Source organism: Sprattus sprattus (genome assembly GCF_963457725.1).
Source record: "Sprattus sprattus genome assembly, chromosome: 15".
Lineage (NCBI taxonomy): Eukaryota > Metazoa > Chordata > Actinopteri > Clupeiformes > Clupeidae > Sprattus > Sprattus sprattus.
The window spans coordinates 13,269,320-13,297,057 of NC_137913.1; the positions used below are offsets into that span (position 1 = coordinate 13,269,320).

Below are 27,738 nucleotides of genomic sequence, written 5' to 3' on the forward strand. Positions count from 1 at the left end.
GTGGTATTATATATTGCATGAATATAACATCATTCTGTAACATTAGGGTTTAATTAAAATGCGGGGAAAAGAGACTGTTGTGTAACCCTAATAGGCCATGGTTGTGTTTGCTGTTTGCTGTTGAGAGCCAGGCTTTTTACACTTATAAAATAACCATGTCCCTCTGTACCACAAGACACCTTTTTTATTCTGAGAGTCTCACACGCTGCCTTTGAAATAAGTTTACAATAAACACTTCTGACACAACGAAGCACCGCACTCATCTTCCTCAAGCAGCCAGCAAGAATCGAAAAGACTGAAATGCACTGTGTGGTGCTGTGCAGAAGAGAGACAGTGCCCCCTACTGTCAGACAATTGTAACTGCAATGAAGGGTGAAACGAAGTGGAGACGCAGTGGGGATGCTTACATGCAAAAGTGGCAGACTCTAGCAATGATGTCTGGCCCTGGTCTATGGTGAGCCGACTGCCTAGGTTATGTGTTAAAAAAAATTTGACACTTATATCACACCAGTTTTGTGAAACTGTGTTTCATGGTGGAGTCCCTGACGTTGCTGAGGCCACAGGAGTTCATCTGTGAGGCAGAAGTACTCTGCACCTTAGTGGTTCACCGCTTCAGGCACTGAGGTCCAGCCCATATGGTTCCTCTCCACGAGTCCTCAGACTGACCACTGAAAGCCCTGTTTCTATTTCGCTCTCTCTCTGTCTCTCTGTCTCTCTCTCTCTCTCTCTCTCTCTCTCTCTCTCTCTCTCTCTCTCATAGACACACGCACGCTGCTGTGTGCTTTCTTCCAGGCTCAAACAAGACTGAGGACAGAAGTGCACGTTCAATTAGCACTTTTCACATGCAGTGTGAAGCACATAGGAGACACGCGTCAATGAATCACCTGGGAAACATGTGAGAGTGAATCAACTGCAGAGTCTTTTCACAATGACCTCATCTATTGGAACTAGGGATTTCACCATGGCGTCAGTGTGCTGTAAGCTGCCTCAAGCGATACATCAGATGCATGCGACAGAACCGGTTAGGGGTTCTGCCAGTAAGCTTTCGACTGTGTCCCACTTTTCTGTGATACTTAACACTGGGTCCACAGGGGACGGGGAGAGGCATTAGGCTGCGCTTCAGGAAAAAGCTTCCTGCCAAGGCTCTTTTCTTAGGCCTGATAAGGACATGGTTGTGATTCTACAGATACCGGTAGAAACCAGCCACTGCTATTGCAGTTTGATGTCACACAATGTCAATGTGTGTGTGTGTGTGTGTGTATGAGGGTGGGGGGATGAGGGTTCAGTGGATGTGTCTGCGTATCATTGCCCTTGTCTGTTTTCAATTTCTTATGAGGCTAATAGTGCAACTTTGTTTCTCAAATGTATTTTTAAATACTAACTTGATGAAAGTGCATTACCTGTTGAGCTACAGGCAGGGAAATGGATTTGAAATGCAGGGATACGGGACTCACACAGCACCAGATACAACACACAACTTCCTGTGTTCTGTGTGTTGCTTTGGATAACACCATGTTTTTAACAACTAAATGACATGACCATTGCTGTTCCACAGTCGTTCCATAAAAAAAATGATGAGACCAGACTCCTCACAGTTTACATATTTTTAAATTACCCCAGCAGAAGTGCGCTATGCCACAAGCACATTAAAGTTCACGCATTCAAGATGGCTGTTGTAAAATGTCCAGCCTGGGTCCTACTCAGTTCCTGTTTCTCGCGAGTTGAGTTGTGAATAACAGCATGACAAAGTAACAGCATGATCATGTATGTCATGCAGTCTTAAATTAACTCAAGGAGAAGCAGTATCTGAAATGATCTGATGAGAGAGTTCAAAGTGTTTGTGGATTCGGGTCCATCTTTAACTCGATTGATTATTTTTCACATTCACATTGTCATAAGGGGACACAGCGGTTTCCCCGTTGTCCTCGCACACCCGTTCAGAGGAAGGTGGGAAGGCTCTCCTGGGCAGTTTGGGGACTGCGTAGTCATCGGCGTTTGGGTTGTATGGGTACTCGTGCCCACTGGGTTCCCCCGCCTCACCCAGGATCTTCCACGCCTGACCTTTCACCTCCTCAGGGTTGTCATATAGTGATGTGGAGCTGGTGGTTGTCATGGAAACAGAATCGGATCCAGCCACCCTTGCCGCAGCCTTGGCAATGCCCTCCGGCTCGTCGTAGATATGTTCGGCTCGGGTGTATTTGTCCTTTGGGCTCTCAGTGCGAACCCGGTGCACCCCACCAATGGCCATCTCGTCGATGGAGTCATAGAGCGGGTCGGCAGGGTTGTTGTCTAGCGCCCCAGCCTCCTGCTTTCCAGCTTGCAGGATGTCCGCCATCACGTTCTTGGCAATAGTGTCGAAAGGGAGCGAGTAGTCCGAGTCAGACTCTTCTAGGCTCTGGCACCTCTCTGTTCCGTGATCCAGACTGCCCAGGGTGATCTGCGAGTAGGTCTGGTCCTCGGATTTGGCTAGAGGACAGCTGCGGTGGTTCTTCACCTGGGTCTTGCGCGGCTGTGGCCGGGAGTCCAGGTTGAGGCTCTTGACCCCGGTGAGGACTTTGTCAGCTGGGGCGTCCAGGCGGGACCGCTGTCCGTCAGGAGGGGAGCGCCCAGTTTTGGTCTGGCTGTACTGGGCATCGTTCACCATGGAGTAGATCCTGCGATCCTCCACTATGACTGCAGGGGGCACCGGCGTCTCTTTCTCCAGGGTGCTGATGCCCCCCGAGGGATGCCTGCGAGACATTGTGGGGCGTTGGAGGTTGATGGCAGCCTCCACAGCCTGGAAAATCTCATTGCCTTGCTTCGTGTCGAACTCAAAGTTGCCCTCGCCTGACTTGCACCTTCTGCCCGCCTCAAAGGAGAACGTCGCCTATACAGAATGGAAAGGTTCATGTTCTTAGAAAACACATGTGGGGCGATCATATTATTACATGACAATTATAAGCAATTGCAAAATGAAAGAAAAGGTCAACCACTGCCCCCATTAGAGCTGTTAGTATCCATTTTGAAAGCGCTACCTTGTCCCGTCCGAAGCGCCTCAGGAAGCGGTAGGGCCAGGTGAACAACACCTCTCCTGATCTCGGCTCCTTAAGCAGGAGGCTCTCGTAGTCGGTTCTCATCAGGTAGTATCCCTTCATACCACATTTGTCTGCTATCTCCGTCCGCCTTACACACACCTTGAAGTCTTTCATCACTGTGGAAATGACAGAGAGGAGATGTGTGATTATGTGTGTGTATACGCACCTGTGTGTGTGTGTGTGTGTGTGTGTTTGTTTGTGTGTGTGTGTGTGTGTGTGTGTGTGTGTGTGTGTGTGTGTGTGTGTGTGTGTGTGTGTGTGTGTGTGTGTGTGTGTGTGTGTGTGTGTGTGTGTGTGTGTGTGGAAGGAGGGCGGAGGTTCTTATCCAACAGCACTTCATTAAACATAAAAGGGTTGCATATGTCAGAGCTGTAAAGGACATGCTGATCAGGCTAACCAGTCTCTTTCAAATACTGCAGAGATGGCACAGAGGTCTGCTCAGCAGCCGCAGCCATCCAACACCACTGGGCCATTTGTTTCACAGCTACATTATTAGCGTGGGAAGGGGCGGGGTGCTAAACAACCCTTCACTTTTTTTCAGAAAGTCAATGCATTTATCATGGATCTCTGTTTTTCTACTGTAAAAAACGGTTTCATGGTTACGAACTAGAGACATCTGGCTGAGAAATGGTATTGGAAAATGGATAGCACGACAAACAATCCCATTGTCTTTTTATCACCGTGCAGCATTTTTATCACTCAGTTTGGTGCCACAAACAGATTCTCTCTCTCTTACTTTTTTTTTCCTTTTTACATAGTTGTGCGCCTACTCTCCCTGAGTCTCTCTCTCTTTTACTGTGTGGAGTGGGAATGTGGTCATTTGTCTTGCCTCTTTGGCCGTTCGACAAATACTGAAAGGGGCTTGGCTGGGAAAGAGCATCTCCTCTCCTCTCAAGGGGGAACCCCCCACCACCACCTCCACCACCTCCAAAGCGTAATTACAGCCGAGGAGCAGGAGAGTGAATGTGCTGCATATGCAGGGATAAGGTCCCCCTGCCGGGACTCTCCGAGGGAATGTTTTCCTACACAGGAGCTCGGCAAGGGTGATCGAATTCCATTAATATCCGGAAGCGAAGTGTCAAGAAGCGGACAAGCACGTTCTGCTTTCGCTCGCTGACTTGGAAAAAGCGTCTGCACAGACACAAATCTAAACCATGGGGCAAAGGCGGTGGGGTGGGGGTCATTTCGAAGGCTGGGTTTGTTATTTGGTTGAAGTGTTGGGGGGCTTGTGATGTACTGCAATGACTGTCCACAGAATCAGCTGTCCAGACCTTTTTCCAGTGATACATGGAAGGGAGGCGGAAAGGATGTGAGCGGTGCATGTCGTCTATAAGAATCACAATTTCAGGCAAAGATGATCTGGATTCACTCCAGCAACTACATTACATGGATCCACTTCAAACATGTTCGGAACCCTATACTGTCAGCCTGAGAAAAGAAGGCTCACTCACACACGACCCCCCTCCCTAGAAAATGTTGAAGGCAACAATTTTAATGCTGTCAGTTGCCAGTCAGTTTCCAGAGGGTTGGAAAAAAAACATGCATGGAAAATACATCAGGCCTTGAAGCTTCATGGCAGTGTGTCCTGCCAAACCTGTCAAGCCTATGGAGAGAGAGAGAGAGATAGAGAGAGAGAGAGAGATAGAGAGAGAGAGAGAGAGAGAGAGAGAGAGAGAGAGAGATGGAGAGATGGAGAGAGAGATAGCGATAGAGAAAGAGAGAGATGGAGAGAGGGAGACAGAGAGAGAGATAGAGATAGAGAGATGGAGAGAGAGAGAGAGAAAGAAAGAGAGGGAGACAGAAAGAGAAATATACAGAAATAGCTGTATAGAGAGGTAGAGGGAGACTGACAGGCAGCAGTTCAGGAGGAGGACGTTGTGTTCCTGTCACTTGTGGCCAGCATGGTGCTACTGAGAGGAAGTTAGCGTTAGCGGTGGCAGAACAACTTCTCTCTCTGCAGCTGCCTCAGCTTCTCTTCGGGGTTCCACCTCTGCAGACAGACCCAAACTAACTGCCACCGGAAGTGTGCAAACAGGAAGAGAGTTGGTAGGCTTCTGTGAGAGAAGCCTCAGTATCACCCCTGTTGGTAGGAATCGCGGCTTTAAACTAACCATGGTCTATTTATGGACTTATTGAAGGAAGTTTATGCGCTGCCAGAGTGTTAAGTTCCTTGTTTTTCATGTGAAAACATCTCCTGCAGTGCATGTAGTGTATGCATCAGCTCCAGAAAACCATGGCAACAATAGGGTTAAATTAGGGCCTTAGCTTTAATTCAGGGCATCATGAACTATATTGTTTATAAATAAAGTTGCTATATCTGTCCATTTCGTACTCTCAACAGAGCGAACAGTTTTGTTGCTAAGAGCAAGCATCCAACCATTCACACCTTACCCCCTCCCCTCTCTGAACAACCATGTGTTGCTTCCGACCTCATTTGTGCTTTCTATTCTCTGTCTCTTTTTCTATCCCTCCCCACCTACCCATCCATCTCTCTCTTTCTCTCTCCCTCGCTCAGACTCTCTCTCTCTCTCTTTCTCTCTATCACCAGGTGTGAGCTCATGTGAGGAAGCTGAGGTTGAGGATGCGGCCCTCTGTTTAAAGAGCAGCTCATGACTTATCTATGAGGTGCATCAGGGTTTGAGCCGTGCATTGTGTGCATTATGCATGGAGCGCAGCCAGTCAGAGTTATGCACCAGTGAACACCTCAGCCCTCAGCAGCCTCGTCGAAATACACTCTGAAAGAAAATATGGTGTTGTTATTATGGCCGGGTAGCAGGGAAACTGCGAGCTACAATCACCAGTCGGCAGTAGGTTATCTTTGCCATCCCTGACCTCCCTGGGTGCCGCCCCTTTGACAACCTGTTTCACCAAATCATGTGTTTTAACTATCATAGGCTGCAGCTGCAGGCGTGCTCATGCACTATCCCGCATCTGAACCCCTCAAACATCTGAAACAGTTTCTGTGCGAGATGAATAATGCATACATTCTGTAAAGTTAATTCGCAATTTTTTTTTTTGAAGGCCCCACTGAAAAGCCATCAGGACTAAAGCAAAAACAAAAAAGGAAGAAGCATCTGAAGTGCTGTCTTCAATGTCAAACTGGTGCATGTGGTGCTTAAAAGTGTCGCACCGTTAGATTTTGCAACAGACAGAGCCTGGGAACTCCTCTTCGATTCACTGACCTCACACCAAAAACTCTCCCCGACCACTAGAGCCATGAATGGGCCTCCAGTGGTGCTCAATCAAATCGGGTGGCGGGTGGCTTCGGGCCATCTATCGGCGGCTGTAATCGAGCTGGCCTCCTTCCTTCCAGGGATAGTGAGCGGGAAGGGGGGTGGCTTTGATCTTCGGCTGATGGAACTGAGCGATATGCACCCCCATCACCCTACCCTCTTCCTCTACACACACACACACACACACACACACACCTGTACGCACACGCACACCACACCTGGCTGCACCTGCTCACACAGTGAACCACACACTGTTCATCTCTCTCACACACGCCATGATGCCGTTTAAGAGAGGGAAACTGCGAGATGCATGATGCAGAGTTACGCCTGGTCTGTGGAGAGCGGGATAGACGCCTGCAGCAATTTCTTCTTTTCTTTCTTTTCTTCTTTTTTGAAATTAGAGCGTGTCAATACACTAGCAATGGGGCTGTCTGCTTTGTTGGGGAAGTTGAAAAAGGCCACAACAAAAGCCTTGGTTTCATTTAGAATTTTGTCTTCCAACCTCAACTTTAACTTCCGATATTTTTTTTCACCTTCAAAAAAAGTCTTCCCACAAACAATGTTAATCTGTTCATCATCTATCCATCTATCTGTAGTCATCATGTGCGATTCAGAACAGTAGGATAATACATCGGTGCATCATTCACTGATCACAGCAGCGTGCCTGAGTTCTTCGATCAGTCAGCTTAGAGATCAACTGATGCATCCATACACAGGCACATTTGTCCTCCATTGTGCTATACCTTCAGGCCACGCCTAACAGCGCAGTAAACAAAAAGTGCTCCACTAAACCCGACCAGTCGTGTTGTGTCATATCATTCACTTTGCTCTGATTCTAATAACGCTCCACCGCTACCTTCCCCATTTTTGCTGCTACCGGAAAACGACTCACTACAGTGCATGTGATTGGTCAGCTGTTCAGAAATAATTTGAAGTTGAACTTTTTGCTGGTGAAAAGCGCTGGTTTTTGAAAATGCAAACTGTGAACATGACTTAAAGAAATGTCTGAACACAGCCTTATATTATTAAACAATGTCTAGGCGACCTTAATATCTCCATAAACATGAATTGCTTTTACATCATCTCAACTGAGGCAAAAAGAGCCCTGTAGATCTTCATGTAAGCACTCAGGTCAACTAGCAGTCAGGCTAACCACTATCTAGCTTGCCAGCTACCTGCTAATTAGTCAATATAATTCCTTACTCATTACTGTTAAATCACATACTGGGCGATGCTTAATTTTCTGTACCAGGTCACTGAGCTAATGTCAGCACCCTGACTGTGGATGAGCCATTCCTCAAATATTGAGTTGGTTGAAAGTACATGTTTTTGGGAATTGTTAAGAAATTGTTGGAATTGTTAGGAAAAAAATGACCTAGCTTTGATAAATTAAACTCAGGAAGGATCATATCCACAGGTGTAACAAAACATTATACAAAGGTATTTCTGGTTTGACTACCATTAACAAAATTTGAGGTGTTTTAACCCTAACCCTAACCCTAGATGTTAATACATAGAAACCAGAGAAATTCACTTTAAGATACTAGTTGCAAGAGGAATTTTCTTTCTGTTTATGCTCCATCCACCTATGACCCTGACTTCTTCTCTGTGTTGACAGATTATCTTCCCATTGTGACAGATTCTGAGGTGGTGATGTGGGTGGATATGAATGCTGTCATGTCCCACGACCCACTCAGATCAGCAGTGAGTGAATCCCATTGTCAGGCACTCTCCACTGATAAACCCAGGCATTATATGTCTTCTTTATCATTTGTAGATTCATGGCGGTTGCTTAATCCCTTCTACAAGAGCATATACATTATTTTCATCAAGGCGCAAGTCCTACTCTCATATTTATTTCTTGTACTCTTTCCTCATTATCACTTAATTATTATTTGTCCTGTGTTCCTGTCTGATCACAGCAGTAATATTTTAATCACTTTTATTGAATGGAGTAGTCTTAATAAAGACTCACTTGATGATCTCTAGGATGCAGTCAAGGGCTTTTTTCGTTACTTTTCAATTTCATATGCATCGCATTTCAGTCATGAATCCAGTGTTTAGGAAATATCAGATTTCTAAGATCAGCTTGTTTCATAAGAGATCGAATCAAGATATATATATATATTTTTCTTTCCAGTCACTAGAATAAGTCTTGAAATGAATCAGTTATTAAAAGTTAAAGCAGAGTTTCTAAATGAGGCAAAATTACTATTTTAATGGGAGTGGACCTAGTCATCTTTTAGCTTTACAACTATGCAGCAATTACATTTTCTAATATTTCGACCATAAAATGATCCTCTGGTGAGCTTCTAACTGACAAGAAACACATCATTAAAACCTTTTTGTCTCTTTCTACTGTACATCTAAATCTACGTACGATTGTGCTGCTTTTCCTTCTTTTTTACACACTTAATTCACCATGTGCTTCTCTGGCAGAACCAATAGCTTTTGTGGAGTTGGAAGAACTAAAATAAATATATGAGACGATGACAATATCAAGGTCTGGATAGAATTCCACTCAAAATTTGACTCCAATTTCTGGACTGAGTTAGGCCGACTTATAAAACACATGAGAAATAACTCAACTGGGCAAAGATCCTGCAGACAAGACATTCATACAGCTGTTATATACATTCTTATGAAAAATCATACGGACCCTGGTTCTAGTTCCATACACGTATCCATATACAGTATGCTGTCACAGTACTGTCGCAATGACTAGAGTTTTTTTAATTTATTTTTTCATGACCAAGCAGGTTCATGAAGACAACTGGCTTTATTAAATCACGCTTTGCCTCTGACCATCTTAAATGTCTTTCGCATATGATTTATTCTGCTGTCCAGTCTAACTCCCTGTGGGGTATGTTATTTAGAAAAACTTTTCATGAAAACTTTTGATTGCCTTACATTGTACAGTCTTTGGTTAGAACTCTGTATTCAGTATTTAAATGTATTATATATAATATTTATATTATTTATAAATAAGCCTGCCCTGTCAATTCCTCATCTTTTGGCATTTTTTTTAACAATTTATTTTTGGTTATAATAGACGGTCCACCTCTGGGACAAACTTAATTCTGTTCTCCACGAATATATTTGGAATGGGAAACACTCTTGTGTCAAGTTTTCCACTATTCAGCGGAGTAGGTCAGATTGATGTCTTTCTTTTTCATCCCAATTTCAATCTTTACACCCGATCATTTATCCTACTGCCCACATCGGTCTGGCACAGCTAAGATGCCAGACTGTCGTGGAGGGCTATTGACGAGTCAATCGTGGCCCCTCAGGAAATTAAAGGGCCTGTTTTTTTCTTACAGTATTCCTATTAGACAATGTAGTCTAATAAAACACATGGACGACACTGGAATCCTGGACAGGATCCTTGCTGAAATTTGCTTTTGTATTTGGAAAATACTCTATTACAATACTGTGGGTGGGCCAAAGGCAACCTCAAGGTTCTCAGCAATATGTTCAATGACAAAAGTCTGAGGACATTTCAGGATATTAAGACACAAGAGAGTGTACCTGGCACTTCATGTTTTATGTATTCCCATATTAAATCAGTTCTTAGTGCTGACGGGGTCCCTTTACATGTAAAGCTAGTGATACATATACTATGCAACTTAATATATTCCAACCAATATAGCTCTATGTCTGCCTTAAATTCTCATACAACACTCTTGGAGTAAATGCAGTTTGGTCTAAAGATTTGGGAAGACGTGTGCATTTTTTCTAATCAAACATTAAGAAAAAGATTATCCTAAGAACCCAAATCAGATGATACATTTCAAGTTGGTACACAAAATCTTTTTGGCCCCACCATTACATTTGCATCTCTCCTCCTTCATTTATCTCCCGTCTCCCCTCTTCTTCATTTGAGGTCTCCGAGCTATTTATGTTCTCAAGCAAGGACTTTTTTTTCTGACTGCCCAGCCATTCACTCATTCTGGCTACTGATACATCAAACCTAATAGATCTTTCCTAACTTGTTCTTTCTGAACGACTTTCTTCAATCTTTCATCGACACTTTTTTCAGGAGAACCTACTTCTTGCTGCTTTCACAGCAGCTTAGACACTGTTGATTAGTGGCTGGAACCCCTGCATTCAATGTCTAGACATTTATGGGCTCTCAGCGTGCTTGATATTGTTTCTATGGAGCTGTCAACAGCTCGCATACATGGGGCTAGTATTGGCATTTTGGGGAGGTGGAGAGCTGCTTCTGATAGTTAAAGCATTATTAGCAACTGTTAAAACACTTTATTTTCGCTGTTTTGATTTCTTATGATTTAAAAACAAATGTCTCAGTAATATGTCATCTGGGGATCGACTTATTTAAGAATGTGTATAAGCACGTCTGTTTATGTAGCATTCAGATGTATTTATGTGCATAAATGCTTGTATTTATATATATATATATATATATATATATATATATATATATATATATATATATAACTGTCAATGAATGAACAGACCACATCGCTGTCTGTCTGGCTAATATGTTTAAGGTGCACCTCTTTGGTCCTGTAACCACAACATTCCTTCCCCAGGAGCTTTCCTAAAGAATGGTGTGTCAGCTGGCCAAGGGAACGGCACTCGGCTAGTGCCAACTGAAGTCCCGTGAACAGGAAAGAACCATTTTACAACTTTCAATACTTTTCTATTATCAATATGTACTTGTCTACATCACAATGACATCCTATTCCTTATGATTGGGTACTGTTTACAAATATTGATAAGCGATAAGTTGCTCAATGCAGTAGAATATAGGCTATTCAAAAATCATGGTGAAAGCAATTTGTTTTAGCATAGTTAGCTTTAGCAAAGCAATACATTGGTGGACAAATGATAAATGCTGTCTGCACATTATTTATAACATCAGAATATAGCCTCTGCTTATCACTCCTAGTTCATAGTTCAAAGGCAGCCATGCCATTATGTGTTCTTGCAGTGATTACGGTCAGCCGTCTCGTTAACCTCAACCGGTTCATACCTCAGCCTGTTTAGCCTGTTCCACCTAGTTTCACAGGGTGGTTTTGAACCCTACCTATCTTGGGGAGATATAAATAAGACCGTGGCGAGCGCTCTCGCAGTGGTGAGACATTTTTTGTCTCTATAGTCTAAGGCAACCGAAACCTTGAATGAGAATCACACAATACAAGTCAATAGGACAAGAACCCAATTTTCCTCTATTCTAATAATTCCACAAATTAGTATGGAGCCTGGAGCGCATGGTCAGTCTTTATTCTGGGTGATCAGTCAAAGGGACAAGGCCTCTGCATATTTATATGGAAACAGATGGGCCTGTTAGAATCCATGAATGCGGCAGCTCTTCAAGCAATGGTCTGTGTGAGTTTAACACTGGAGTGGAGCACTGGACCATGCACATGTATGGCTCAGTTTATGACGCCCAGAAAACTGAAATTGAGTCATTTGGTCTAATTAGGTTGTGATAAAAGTGATTTGTGTGTGTGTGCGAAGCTGGCGGACTAATTCAATCCCAGATGTTTAGGTAGGATTGGGTATGATTTCAATAATATGGACAATTATTAACTACGTACTACGAGTTGCCTGTTTCTGAATTTTTTATATTTTTCCTCTATCTCAGTCTCTCTCTCTCTCTTTCATTCTCTCTCAGTCTGCCTGTCACTCAAACATTTGTATCCACACATACAAAGGTGTCTTAAGTCTTGTCAGCATACATGTAGGCTACAATTTGTCTGAGTCAAGAGAAATAATTAAAAGCAGAACTGTGTGGATGTGATACCAAGGCCAGAGAAGATTCAGAAACATGTGAGAGTAAAAAGTTGTATATACAACAAAGACTGCCCTGAAAATATGACTCAGCAAGCGTGGCTGCTTATCTCTGCACAGGGGCAATGCACACAGTATTTTGGAGCACACAGTGATGGCAGGATGTAGCATGTTTTTCACTGATAAGTGGTCAGTTCGCAAACAAAGCTGACTCTGGTGTGATGTCGCTTCTTGCCACCACAGAAAAGTGGAAAAAACGCCACAAAGTTCCATCACGTAATGGAGAGTAAGCCTGAGCTCAACAGAAGCATGACAGAACCTTGAAAAGGCTTGTTGAAGCACCTAGGCACTGTCTCAACTTTATAACCAGACTTTGTTTTTAGTTATGTTTACAATTATCATCATGCAACCATTTGTTAGTTGTACGATTTGTGAGAGGACATTTTTAAGGTAACATTGCAAAATGCAAATGCAAACACTCTGCAGAGCATAACTGATGCAAGTTTGACTGATGCATAACAGAGTGTGATGCCTATGTGATATGCATGATTTATGCAGCCACTGGCCTCGCTCAGTGTTTCCAATACCCTGATTTCACGCTTTCACATGCGTAGACAATCGCTCTGAACAAACCTGTGGTCCATTCTAAATAATAGCTGGAAAAAAGGATCTAGCCTCAGTCACCACAAATATTTAAAAAACGTATTGGACACTATACGTATAATCCACTCGCATATCAGAAATCATGCAATGTGTTTTCAACTTTTTTCACTTATACCTTCATACCTTCAGAGAGAGAAAGAAAGAGAGACAAATATATGTATAAACCTTCTGGTTTAGGACCACAGCAAACCACAATCTCCTTATAATAACTGGAAAATTTTACCTTTTGTAATGCACAGTATAGAAAGCTGATACATATCATTTTACTCTGCCCAATATAATGCTTACAGAGGATGTACTGTAGCTAGAGATGCCAGTGTAATGGGTTCAACCTCTGAGAATATTAGAATCTTCATGTATTTTGTCCATTAAGTGTTCACCGTTCAAACTGTAAATTGCTTTAGGTATAACTGTATGTTGAACTGAGCTGTTTTTTCATTGTGCTAGTATATATTTAATGACACAGACTGCTGGGACATGTACGTGCTCGTGGTAAAATCCTACCATTTTCCCTGTCACCATACAGGCTGTTTTTCTCCATGCTGACTCCATCTGCGTCTCCCAGAACCCTGGGAAGGCTGCCTCGCCTGGGCCCAGCCCCACGCTCAGCTTGGTTCATCTGTAATGCAACACAGTAATTTATCAACACAGGCTAGCATACGTTTGCTGATAAACAGGAACACACCAACACAGGCCAGCATAGGTTTGCTGATATACAGGAATACACCAACACAGGCTAGCATACGTTTGCTGATAAACAGGAACACACCAACACAGGCTAGCATAGGTTCCTGATAAACAGGAACACACCAACACAGGCTAGCATACGTTTGCTGATAAACAGGAACACACCAACACAGGCTAGCATAGGTTTGCTGATATACAGGAATACACCAACACAGGCTAGCATAGGTTTGCTGATATACAGGAACACACCAACACAGGCCAGCATAGGTTTGCTGATATACAGGAATACACTAGCACTTGATCACTGATACACAAGGGGAAGAATATGCAAGGGCACGTTTACAACTTCTGCTGCATTCTTTATCACTCGCAGAGTTCCACAGATAAAACATGTGCAAGCACAGGCTAATTGATAGACCAGGACAGGTTCACTGATGCAAGACAACACAAAGCACTGGGTAGCTGATGCACATAAATACACCAGCAGACTGTAAATGCTTGTGTCGAAACAGTGATGTAAAGCCGACAGGAATACACCTTCAACAGTTGTATGAGTTAAAAAGTATCATTATCCCAACCAGTAATGAATATACTGTACAATAACAGTTTAGCTGATGATGAAATGAACAAACCAGCAGAGTTTAAATAGGGACAAATCAGCATTAACTGTTTGATCTGAGACACAAAATTACTTTTTTACTGGTGTTCAGTGGTGTACAAAACAACAGAAAGCACTAGGTAGCTGATGCAGGGGTAAAGTGAAACATGTAACCTGCTGTCTTGTCTGACAGAGACATGACCTTACTATCAATACAATACAGGGAAGTAAATCACACTGGCTAGTACATCTCCAACATGCAAGCAGCCTTATCAGCTACATAATTAAATTAGAACACCATTCAAAAATCAGACATGAATCACATGAGCAACCCCACTGGGTACTATAGCTTGCACGAGGACAAATCTGAGGCCAACTAATTTGCTATTCAGTGAAATTCACAGAACAGCCTGATTAACCTATACTATTGATAGATCCACAGGTGTTCTACAACAGATGATCATATTTGGTATGTATATTCAACAACTATGACAAACGTAGAAACACCCCATCAAAAAGCTTGAATGTCCTCTGCAGAAGGTGTTTTTTTTATATATATAATAGATTGAGTGAGATGTTCGGGTAATAAAAGACCCATTTAGATAAAAGCAGGCATAAGCACATGTCTGATGCAGACATCAGATGATCTTAAATTGTAATCAGCTAGAATTGTCTGTTTGACTAATTAAGCCTTTTTCAAGCCTTGCGTCAATTGGACTCCTTTTGTGTGCTTTGATTATGAGTCATGTGGAGGAAATAGATGGCTTTCGATGTTGTTTTATTTCCTGGATTCATAATAAATTATAAGTTTTCCACTAGTGGCACTCAACAGCTCATTTGGACGGCCTGGGACTGAATGCCAGGCCTCTGACGGTGATTGTGATGTTCTAAAGGTGAATGGAATGAGATTTTTCTATCTCTTTGTCTGCGGGTTCCAGGAAATTGACTGGCTACTTAATGGATTCATTTGAAGAATTCTAAGAGCCGCGAATGACTGTGACCTCAGAGAGACCTGTCAAGCGTTGCCGTGGCCGCGTAGTGGCATTCTACAATGGAGCTATTGCCAAAACCTAATGCAGCACTGCACAATGATCATTTCAAATTGCAATTGCTACTGCTGTAGGCAGAGATGGGCTGATCGCCTGCCATGACAAGCTGACTGATTTGAAGCATGGCTCTGACATGGTTCTGGCTAAAGCAGCTTTGCACCGGGCCATAAGGGAGAGTGAGGCATCTCACCCCTTCGACCAAACACAGGGTTCTTTCTTTTCTTTATTTCTTTTTGGTTTTATTTCTTTTTCATTTGTCCTACACAGGCATGCATCTATCATTGCACTTTTGTATATGGTGCTATATGACATCAAATGTCTAACCCAATTTACAGATCACATTCAAACCCACCTTTAGAAAGGATATCTTTTTTTATTATACGCGAACGGCTCTTCAGAATGTTCAAAAAAGTACCGTTGATTTGAATGGGCCATCCCAACGTTCTTCCATACATTAATTCCTGCTAACAGACTGCTGCGAAAAGATAATGACCGCTGTCCTTGGCAACGGGTTTTGTGATTCTAATTCACATCTTTCATATCATTCCGCAAGAAGTCCGGTAATTTTAACGTAACAGACTCATGGTAATTTGAAGTCAGCAAGTAATGGGTTGCTATGCAACACCTGAAACTTCAAAGTTCTATTTGCTTGAAGAACTATTTATTTATAAACGGGACTCATGAAACGGCAACTAAATCATTAAAAAGAGGTATGTTGGAGGAATGTCTTCTATCGTTTTTGGCAAGTAACCGCATAATAAGCGGGATAATGTATTGTCCGTCGGTCATTAGCCAAAAATAAATCCCTTCAGGACGAAACAACACCCTCCGCTGCGCGTCGGGGTGTTATTCGCCCCGTCGGGTTTTATTTTTGGCTAATGACCTCCGGATAATACATTATCCCTTACGTATTTATTCTGACAGTTCAACGGTATCTGTCACAACATAGCTAAAATGACACTTGGACATTTTAATTATGACATGGCAGTGGTATGGAATTGTTCAAAAGACCAGAAATACTATCAGTAAGGCCAGAAATACTAGTGTGGCCTACCAGCTCACAAAATACCAACAATGATGTCAAATATTGCTATACATACTGGGAACGCAATTTCACAAAGCTTCTGTGTCCAGTCCTCAAGTTCGGAGTTGTCTGCGGCGAAGATGAACAGCTTCTCTGTGGTCTCGACCAGGAAGGGCCCGCAGTCCCGAGGACAACCCTCAATCTCCACCTCCGACACGCGGATGCAGTCACTCAGTTTTATCACCTGCAGTTTCACAACAGGTCAGTCAGTGCAGTGTCTCATTACGATTCTCACTTAGAGCGTCTGAATAAGTTCAAGGACTTTAGGGGTTGGAAATGCTCTTTGAACTCCTAAGTTCACAGTGAGACTTAACTCATCAAAGGCTGTAATGAACATATCATTAAACCTCAAATAAATCTGGTCTCTCATTGCTGCGAATGTCTAATGTCCTTTGTCCTGAATCGTGTTTACACGCTTGCAGTATAAACTGTGGATGAAAGCAAATCATCAAGACAAAATACTGACATAAGTTCCTGTAAAACTTGTTTACGTGGGATAGTACAGAGCCTTTTGGTACAAAGCTAACTCAGCAGGGACCAGCACATTGTTTACCCATATTGTTTACTCATGTTGTTTACTCATAGTCTGGAATCACCTTCTTGTTGTCCTGCTTGCGGTTGGGTTTCTCCAGGGTACTCATGCCGTCCTTACATTCAAAGAACTCCAGACGAGAAATGGAGCATGTGCTCTCTCTGTACAAGATGGTCCACACTTTCTTCCATTTCTATAGAGAGAGAGAGAGGCAAGAGAGATGTTAAAGGAAAGGGAGGCAAAGGGAGAGAGAATGAGTATGAGTAAACAAGAACAGAGAGAGAGAAGAAAGAGAAGATGAGTCCCAGAAGAGGCCCAATGAGTAACGTAGAGGCAGGCAGAGCATTTTCTTTTTTTTTTCACGAACGAGTGTATAGCTTTTTCTTTCTGTCTTTCCTTCTTACTTGTCTTTCCTCTTGCTTTCTATCATTCTCTGCCCCATAGTTTCCATTGCATGCATGTTCCTGTTTACACCACTTTATTTACTCACTTAACGTACTACAGGACAGTGAATCAAAAGAATAGTTTAATTTCCTTATCTGCGTTGAAATCACAGAATAACTGATGCTCTCAAGTATCATCTCTCTCAAAGATTATGTAAAAATACTGTAAATATTATTTGAATATATATTTTTTTCCTTTCCTTTTTAGCTTTGTTTGATCTGGTAGAGAGTATGGCTCTAATGCCGTCAGTTGGTATGGCTCCCATGCCCGAGGTTGCCGGTTTTTATCACAATGCAAGAGTGAGCTTCTTTCAATCCCTTTTTCACACTCACACCACTGAATCCTAATCACGTGAACAAAGCAAAATGTCAAATATTTCCTCTGTGTAAGGACAGGACTCAGGACAGAAAGAAGTATAGCTTAATGTGTGCAGAATTCAGTTCAGGTCTGTATCTGAGTGAGTGATGAAAGGGATAGAGAGAGAAATAATGGTTTGCATTAAAAACACATGAATGCCATTTTAACTGAATTGAACCCAAACAGCATAGACATTTCTGAACCAAGCGCTACTGGTAGAATGAAACACTGAGGTGCTGCGCACACGCACACACAAGCACACACACACACACACACACACACACACACACACACACACACACACACACACACACACACACACACACACACACACACACACACACACACACACACACACACACACACACAAAGGCGCTTTGTTTTACTAAACCATAACCTGACGCATCATGAAAATTTAAAAAATAAGTTTAGTTTAGTTTGTTTTTTTCACTAACAAATTCGATCAGGAGACATCAGACACTAGATAAACACAGATATTAAAGGTTTTTTGTAGGCCAACTGTGGCTAGGAGGCATTTTCTCATGACTAATGTCGTGACTTCTGACCCCTCACAGATACAAGCGGACAGAGTGGTTACAATGTTTACAGAGACTTTTCTTTTTCACTTATATATATATCAGAGTTTTATCCAAAGCCACTACAACTATTGCACTGACACATTTGTATCAGTACACGTGCTCCCTCCCACGTATCAAACCAATAACATCGGTGTGGTTGGCTTCTTGCTTTATTAGGTGAGGAGGTATACAGTCTTCCCCAACCTAGCGCAATAGTCTTAAGAAAAGCCATGGGAAACATCATTTTAACAAGTCTGTTGAAGTGCTATGATTAAAGAAGTAAGTTCTTTGGAAAGAACCACTTCCTTCTTTCACCAGTTAACAAAAGACCAAATAGGCCCTTCTAACACGTCATTTGTTGGTCAGCGGTTACTCCAAGATGATGTGAACATTCATGTTTTTATGAACTCAGAACCCTGTTGCGCCTGATCTGCTCCAACCTAGGCCCACTCTCTCAAAGCCATGCATGGGGAAACATGTGAGTCTGAGGAGGTGAGGAGCCCACTGAAAACTGAATTGGACAGACAGTGAAAGAAACAAGTGGAAGCACAGTCTCATTATGTTCTATTCTGTCGACGACACTTAATATGTGCTTAGTTTGATGCATTTTTTTTCTCAGCTAACACCACGCTGGGTGCGGTACATGCGGTCACATTAATTTAGCCTGTTCTCACAACTATTGAAGTGCTCTGTCTCACCTTTACATATAATTATTTATAAGTTATTTTAAGTTATGTGTGAAACCATCCACTCTGGGAAGTAATCACATAATGTTTTTTTACAGGGAAGACACACCATGCAAAATGACTGCCTTGTTCAGTCAGTTAGTAGTACTATCCACTGTAACTCCATGCCACCCACCATTCAAATGAAACCTTTGGCTCTCTTCTACACGGAATGTTTGTCACAATGGAGATGTGTTCTTTTGTTCTCTATCATCCTGCCATTACTCCATTGATATTTTCTTGAAGGTCATGTCATTGCCTGCAGGGTATACTACAAGGAAATATTTAGGTATTAAAGTAATTTTTTGACAATGATGTCTCACCGTGGTCTATAGGTAACAAATGTAGTTTTCAGGCTATAACTTGTAATAGGGCTGCAAACATATGAGAGTTTTGGCCTATAGGTCTTGTTTTGTCCTGAAGAGATTTATTTCTGACCGGCGGACCATACATTATCCCTTACATATTATTTGTCAAATGTGCTCTTGTTAGGTAAGGTTTTACTGAAGAGTGTTTGGGACTGAATTGCTTCCCCACCAATAAATCAGTAGAATGATAATAGATTAAAATGAATAATAAGGGCATGATATGTTTCCCATCTTCTCATATCATTAGTAAGATCATTCCTCAAAGGTGCAGCAAGCAATCCAATCCAATCCACTTTTTGTCAAATTTAGCAAATATCTCCTCACAGTCAGCTAGCTTTCGGTTCTGTGTGTATGCACAGAGAAACATTTGGTGTTCGCACACAGCCCTGGCTCTGTTAATGGAAAACAAATGGAAAATGGAGGTTGCTCTACTGCTCGGCAGGTGGGTAACATTAGTTTTGCTGTTCCACAGAACCAATAGGTCAGTAGTGTTTTGTCATCTTTGCTAATGTTTGTGATAGCTTATCCTACTGGTAAGTCAGCAAAGGAGGTACCTGTGTCACATTTGTGTGTCAGGTAATGGGTAATTGCATTCCCATTCCCAAGGACATTCAGCTTATCTTCTCGATGTCCAGGATATGCTGTTGTTAAGATATGAGCTATAGTAACAGGAGAGTTGAGAGTATGGCTGTCTGAAGTGGCTGTGCTGCCTCTGGGAAACCATCTCATCCTCTTCACAGCAACAACTGTAGTGACAATTTGCTTACCCTACACACAACCTGGATCACTTTAGTAACATCATTTGTTGTGTTGTTGTTCGCTGTATATCATGGTGTTTGTGTTTACAACATTTGCAACGGGTTGTATAGCCACGAAGCCATGTTACCCTCCTTTTTAGCTTAGCTGATACAAACCTATGGTCAGTCACTTTAGTTTTGTAAAAAAAAATCTCGCTAGTGGGGTGTATTTGTTTGGCTGGGTTCAAATATTAACAATCTTTCTCCACTATCAATAATAGGAGGTAATGGCTCATTGAAAAACTCTATGTGTTACCATCCCCTTGTCACATGCAACAAATCTCCCTCAGCATCTTCCTAATTTGAAGCTACATAGCAGCTTGTACAGTAATTGTGCATTTCATTTTGATGTTGGTGGCAATTCACTTAATAGGCATTAACAGTAAATGAGTAATTAGCATTCAGTCGAACTGAAGCCTAACTGCCAGTGCTGTGGTGATGGGTTTCCTCGTGCATCGTTTGCTTAACCAAATAAGATGTGACAAGTTTCCATATGCATTCGAAAGTGAGATTAACTTCCTCCAACAGGCAAAACAGAATTTGACTATACCATTCAATACTCTAAGAACAAACAATCCTCCTCTGATCCAGTGTCCAACGGTGTTAGTGCATAGCTCCTCTTTACAGGGACTCATCAGAAGTTGCAGTACTTACACAAAGACGTAGACACCATAGGATGTTTGGCAAGGAAACAGTGGTTTAAGATTGTGACTGAGAGAGATCATACCATCCAACATGAGCTTTTGTGACTGCCACTTGCTTTTATAAGTCTTTATATTATACATTCAGTCATTTAGCAGATACTTTTATCCAAATGATTATCATTATGTTTACAAACTATACATCAAGGAAAATATACCTCTGATCTTAACAGGCTTTGAACTAGTGGATATTCTCCTAAACGCCTTCAGTGATTCAAGTATTGCTAAAGCCCAAATCCTTTTTTAGATAAACCGTTCACTTCAACGTTCACTTATTTTGAGAATTACAACTTTTATATGACCGGTCAGTTATTCTCCTCCTCGGTTGGTTGTCATGAAGTTTAACATATAAATGTGCAGACAACAACGATAACTCAGTCAACGACCCTGGGCACCATTGAAGGCATTGAATCACCCAAGAATCACCCAAGAGGATACAAAGAGGGGCTTCATGTCTGCCCGACTTGTGAACCTGCATCGGTCGAGTGACGTCTTACCTTGCCGAACCTCTGTTGCTGCAGGTACAACATTCCTCTTTTCCTGATGTCTCCCTCCATGTTTCTTCTGTTCTCTCTCTCTCTCTCACTTTCTCTCTCTTTCTCTCTCCTTCCCACCAGGACCCGCGTCTTTCTTCTCTCTCTCTCTCTCTCTCCCTTTCTCTCTCTTTCTTCTCTTGCTCTCTCTCTCTTTCTATCTCTCTCTCTCTCGCTCTCTCTCTCTCTCTCTCTCTCTCTCTCTTTCTCTCCTTCCCACCAGGACCCCCTTCTTCTTCACTGGCCCAGTAGGGTATGACAGTCAAGCTTTTGTGAATTGCGAAAGCACAACAGAAATCTTTACTTCCTGTATGCACTGCAGAAGTCTTTGTATGAGCATGCGTTTGTGCATGTGTGTGTGTGTGTGTGTGTGTGTGTGTGTGTGTGTGTGTGTGTGTGTGTGTGTGTGTGTGTGTGTGTGTGTGTGTGTGTGTGTGTGTGTGTGTGTGTGTGTGCGGGTGTGTGTCCTGGTGTGTGTGTGTGTGTGTTCGTGTGAGTGTGTGTAAGTGTGTGACCTTTTGGTTCATGGCTTTCTATCGAATCAGTATCTACAGATGTATAAAACAGTTTTTTTTTACATAAGCATCATGCAATCACCAAACAATGGTCTACCATATACGTATGTTGCCATTATAGGTCAAGGTGGCATGATGGCTCCAATCGTGTGTACACCAATCACTCACTCTGTTGCTATTTTTAGACACCTGTAACTGTGGTCAATACAGGCATCCTGTTTAAGTGACAAATTTTCCATCAGCACACTATGCTCATTGTCGAGTCATCACCACTCACCCAGTGACCACACTTCAAAGAGGAAGTCTCCTCAAGTAAAAAGAAAAAAAAAAGAAAGAAAACTGAAACAAAGACTGAAAAGGTTGTTAGCTGTTAATGCTGTGGGAAAGCTTTTCCATAGCCATGTTTATCTAATCAGTTGTAACAAATGAGAGCCAGATTATGTTTTTTCAAGATTTTAGTCTTGTAGGTACATTGTGTCAATGGATGAATAGTACAGTAAGTACCTGCTTGAGACTGTCCAACTCCATGGAATACTTTAGGAATACACATAATACATTTACACAGATTTTGCTTGGGGAAACCAGCAATACTCTCACTGGACATGTCTGTCTGTCACTGAAACTGTTATGCCATACGACATGGAAGAGGAGGTTGCATGCAATCAGTAAGCACACTTCCACATATTGGACTATGGCCTCGTAATCAAATGACTCTGCAACATGGATCAGTATATTGGACTAATACTAAATCAAAGAATTTGAGAAATGTTTTTTTGAATAGACATCATGCAGAATGAGCTGTCTGTATTTTGTCATTTTGCATGTCAATGTAAGGGCCCCATTTGTTCAACATAGGAGGTCTTTGTGTCTTTATGCTAATAGTCAAAATCTAGTTTAGAAGAGGAATTAACTCTATGTTTTCCCCTACATTTGTCAATCGTTCTTTCTCTCTCCATTACTCTATCTCTCTCTATTTACAGGTTCTCTTTTTCTCTCTCTCTCTCGCTCTAGTTTGGTCAGTGCAACTATGCCTCTCTACTGTCCTCTAGTGTTGATTTGTAACTACTGCAGTCCGCATCCATGCCTCACGAGGTGATACAGAACATTACCTGAGGAATTGTTCACAGGACAGAAGCTAATTCATTCTAATAAGTAACTGATTAATACATTTGATGGCAGATGGAATATTAAAGGGAAGTGCTTGCGGTTTAATTTGTGCTCATGAACATTTGTCCCTATTAAGGACTGATTTATTATCTGCACCTGGACCACAAGATAGAAAGATGGCCTAAGTTTAACCATTAAGCTATAAATTGCCATACCATTTATCTAAAGGTTTTTTTTTTTGTTCAAAGGTGTCAATATACATTTCTACATTGGCATATCATTTCACAATAACCTGTCATAGAAACGTATGATGGTGTATGGCATCTGCAGCTCATGATTATATCATAGTTACATCATGGTTATGAGTAAAATGTAGGTACTGTTAAATCAAAGTCAGTTCCATTTTGCTTTTGACATGAGAAAATGTAAAATTTAGTGCATTTGCTGCGGAATGTCTGCACAAATTATAATTTTACTTCAGTGAGGCATAAGGGATCAGGCCCCAGCTCAGCTGTGGTCCTCACAAATGCAACAGTTCTGGGCTAGCATGCCTTTCTAAGTTCCTCCATGACTCACATTCTGTTGCGTTCCCCAGACTGCATTTCTGCACTCACCTCTGTCACTTTGCTCAGCTTGAGTGCGTCATGTCAACCCCAATTAAAACCACAACATGCTCAACATGCGTTCTTCCTGCTTCAAAGATATGAAACACCTTTACCATACCCTATACAGCAAAGGGCTGACTACTACTTTTCATTCATAGATAAATAGCAATGTCTTTGGAATGACTTTGAAATATTTGCAAACAATGGCTGTAAAATGTTTGGTTCTTTAAAAGCATTTTCAACTACTAGCATTGCATGCAGATGTAGGAAGATTTGCAAGAATAGCGGAGAGAGTGTTTGGAAGGAAAGTATATGTCGCAACGCACAGATACTTTACCTGGTGAGACGCAGGACGCAGGACCCCCTGGGGCGGGTTCTAATCAAGTGATCAAGTGACCACTACCATTGGGCAGTTTGGGGGCAATTCGATTAGGACCTCGATAAGTTGCCTGAAACGTTTGGGAAGGGAAAAGTGGAGTGCAGGGTGCAGGAAATGACAATTTTCAACACCAGTCTAGCCCTGGAGACAAATGCCCTGAAGGCCAGCCTGGACACCTTAACCCATGAACGAAAGGCCAGCAAAGTCAACTGAGCCCTAATATGATAACTTACTTAGCCCCGACATTTACTCTAATTCTCATCTTATACTCTAACTCACAAAGTGTTTACCTCATTGAAAAAGAGAGATTTCCACAGATGGCATGTTGATTGTTTGTGGTGGCCCGTGAAAATAAAGTTGGACCGATTTTGTTGGTCAAACCCGCGGCCATATGGGATTCCCTGCGGAGGCATTTGCTGATGAGTTACGGCTAGATTCAGCCACTTCTTCACTCCCCACTAACATTTCTCATTCAAATCGAGCCAGTTACCATGTAGCAAAACAAAGAACCTCTCTTGTGTGTGCTTTGTTCATGGTGCCAGACGCCCCTGCTGGGTTTGCACGTATGTGTGTGTGTGCGTATGTGTGTGTGCATATATACGTGCATGTGTGTGTGTGCGCGTGTGCATGCATATATGTGTGTGTGTGTTATGTATGTGTTTTCTCTCCGCTCCCCTGCTGTGATCAGGATGTGCTGTGTGAGGCCCCAGTCAGTGCACAGGTCGCTGCTGCTCAGTGTGACACGTAAGGGGTGAAGGTGTGACTGAGCCTCACCTCAGGCCCCTTGTTCAAGAGAGGATGACATCATCCTGCTTAGAGCAGGGAAGTTCCACACTCTACAGTTCTTTCACACGTTGTATTTGTCTGTACTACAGATGTGATTTGTTTGCAGCCATTGTTGTTTTTGTTGTTGTTGTTGTTGTTGTTGTTGTTATTGTTGTTGTTGTTGAATGCCCAGAAGGACTCCTGAGAGTGAACATACAGATCATCCACCCATCCACCCCAGCAGGTACAAACATCCACTCTGTGGGTGATATGCAGGATAGGCCATGCAAATAGAATAGCACATACTAGGTATATCAATCCACTTCTATGCTTCTACACAAGCATTGAAAAGTAGAAATATTGGTGTAGTTGTTAAATATGTTTCATCATCTAGTGCTTGTTATGTGAATTATGGACATAAAATGCTTAGATATCTACATCTGAGCTCTAAGTGGGATCAGTAGCAAAAAGATAATTGAGTCCCCAAGCAAAGTAGAAAAACTGCTTACAAGACAGTAGAACAGATGTGACCAATCTATATTTGTTGTAAAGTGTATTTAAGTGGCAGGAAAACCCCCTGAGTCCTCTCAGGCCTTCCTCTCTATGCACCTTTTGTAGTAATACACACGGTGGAAATGCCTTTGTAATGAGGATCATTTCAGGACTATGTTGTGGTTGAGGTTTGACTTGACAAGAATGCTCACTTGTACCAGATAACATTTAGATATTAAATCCAAGAAGGATATTGTCTTGTAGGCCTACTTAAAAAGCACTTAAGTGTTTTTTTTTATTATTATTATTAATTTTTTTTTTCTAGAAGAAGACCACATGGATGCCATTTAGATATCCTGTGGATAGCATTTACAGTGGCGGAATAACTGTGTTCTCCTGTTGTGGAAAAAATGATTTCTGAATGGCAGCAGACTCAAAGCCTCCACATCCTCTGCGTTTTATCAGAGGAAGTGGTGTATGAAACCATCCCTCAACATTTTACAGCCTCAGATGGCTTCTAGAAGGCATGCCAGTGAGAGTCCTCAAATAAAGCCAACAATTTAATCTAGTTTCATTCCGTTTTTACAACAGTGACCCCATAACATTTGCTTCTAGCTTGTCAAATGAGATAAATACGCGTAATAAAATGAAATCAAAACAAAGATGTCTTTTCTGTCAAGTAGCCAGACCATCTTTTCATTCGTGAATATAAAAAAGAGGAAAAAGAGTGGGGAAAGTAAGAACATGCAAATTGCGTGTTTAGGAGGAGCCCTGTCTGGAAGCAGTTTTCTTTGTTTAAATCAAACCAAGCCTGCGTCCTGCTGGAAAGCTGAAAAGTATTTTTCCAATGGTTTCCATGTGCCAGTCGCTGCTCCACTCTTCGGGAATATGGGGAGAAAGACGGATAGTGCTGGTCGAGAGCGCCTCCGTGTTGTTTCGGGGATGAAAAAAGCACCTCATGGAATAGCCATTAAAGTGAATGAGACTGGCAGAGTGAAAATCCCTGTTAGCACCCTGTTGGGGTCAGAGGGGGGAAGGAATGCTGTGCTTCTCTGTCTGGGGCCCCTACTCATCGTCAGCCAGACAGACTGCTGGGTGCACGTGTCTGAGTGTGTATGGGTGACTGAGCTTGTATGTTCATGCTGGAGAGTGAGTGAGAGTCTCTGAGAGATGTGTGTGTGCGTGTGTGTGTGTGTGTGCATATGCGTGTGTGTCTATGTGTGTAGGTGTGCATATGCATGTGTGGATTAGTGTCTATGTGGTTTGTGTTTGCCTTTGTATGTGTGTCCAAGGTAGTCAGTCCCTGAAGGTTACCTTTCTGCCTGTGTGTGTGTGTGTGTGTGTGTGTGTGTGTGTGTGTGTGTGTCTGCTACTCTATGTCTGCTACTCTAATTCTGTCAGAGTTTAACAGTTTTCCTTTATGTACTTCTGCATCTCTCTCTCTCTCTCTCTCTCTCTCTCTCTCCCTCTCTCCCTCCTGCTCTCATACTCTGTATGCCAGTAATGTCTTTTCACGACACAGGATATTAGCCATGCTCAAGGGAGGCTGGGGAAGCGGGGGGGTTAGGGGGTAGGAGGAGGGGGACGGCCCCCTGCTTCTTCCTCCAGGAGATTCCCACAATCCCCTAATTATTTCTCCTCATTTTTCCGCATGGAGCAAAGGAAGACGGTGGGGAAAGAGAGCAGAATTAGCTGATTTCACAGAATTGGAGAAAGCCGATTACCCATTGGACCCATCCCTCTAGATGTGTGGTTGTGGGTGGGGATGTGGGTGGGGAGGGTGTAAGGAGCGCACCTAGGGTGGAGGAGTGAGGGTCTCACAGTTGGACGATTGGATTTACAGGCCAATTCTCTTTTCCTTGTGCTTTTGGCATGATATCAGCTCATGTGTATATAAGCCACACTGCATCTTGAAAGATCACTACCATATGTTGGCACCAAATGCGTTTTAGTACCAACAATACATTATTTAGACTTTAGATTTAGTACTTGTGACAGGTGATACCATACCATGGTTCTAAAGTAATTTTCTTTTGAGGTTAGGTTGGGCCCTCCACCTAAGAAGGGCTTCTGTTATTACAGTCTCTAGCCGTTGAAGAATATAAAGCCATGGGTCATAAACAGACATCTGTTGCAATGACTCGACCTCTGCACTGTTATCTTGATAATCTGAATTTACCATTACATTTTGTATTTGCCTACAGTGGGAGGCGAGGTGGATATGCCCAGTGAGACCTGCCCGGCCCTGTGATTTACGCTGGCCACGAGTGTAACAGCTTTTGCAGCCTGGTGTTTGCAGGCGGTGTGCAAACAGACTTTTTGCTGAACTTTTTTGCAGTGGTTGTAATCCTTTTACTGTACTGCAGGCAGGCTCTGTGATGATCTACATCTTTGGAAAAAAGATTCACAGCTTAGCCCAGTTCAAAGTGGTTGGCTCCAGTATGGGCATTGATTTGGACACTTATATGTGATGAATGAAAAAATGAAATGAAAACACGTAGGAGTTACTATATAAGTATATATTTTATCAAAGGATGTAGAAGCAAACATGACTGAACCAAAAAGTGTTGGGGAAATTTTGTACTAACCACACTAAAGAGCTCACATCACATACTAGATAAATATCATAAATATAAATATCAAATGATGATTCCTGACCTTGGAAGTTTATTCAACAGTGAATAAAAAACATTTC

The 27,738-nt window shown here is 42.3% G+C and overlaps 1 protein-coding gene across 1 annotated transcript; it reads right to left on the reverse strand.

Moving 5' to 3' along the window:
• Positions 1–1,858: 1,858 nt before the first annotated feature.
• Positions 1,859–21,204, reverse strand: dok2 (docking protein 2; the record flags this gene model as incomplete). Its single annotated transcript, XM_080852145.1, has 6 exons — positions 1,859–2,866; positions 3,015–3,190; positions 13,232–13,346; positions 16,162–16,329; positions 16,742–16,870; positions 21,145–21,204. The coding sequence occupies 6 exons, from the start codon at positions 21,202–21,204 to the stop codon at positions 1,859–1,861; spliced, it is 1,656 nt and encodes a 551-aa protein (XP_080708271.1).
• Positions 21,205–27,738: the final 6,534 nt, after the last annotated feature.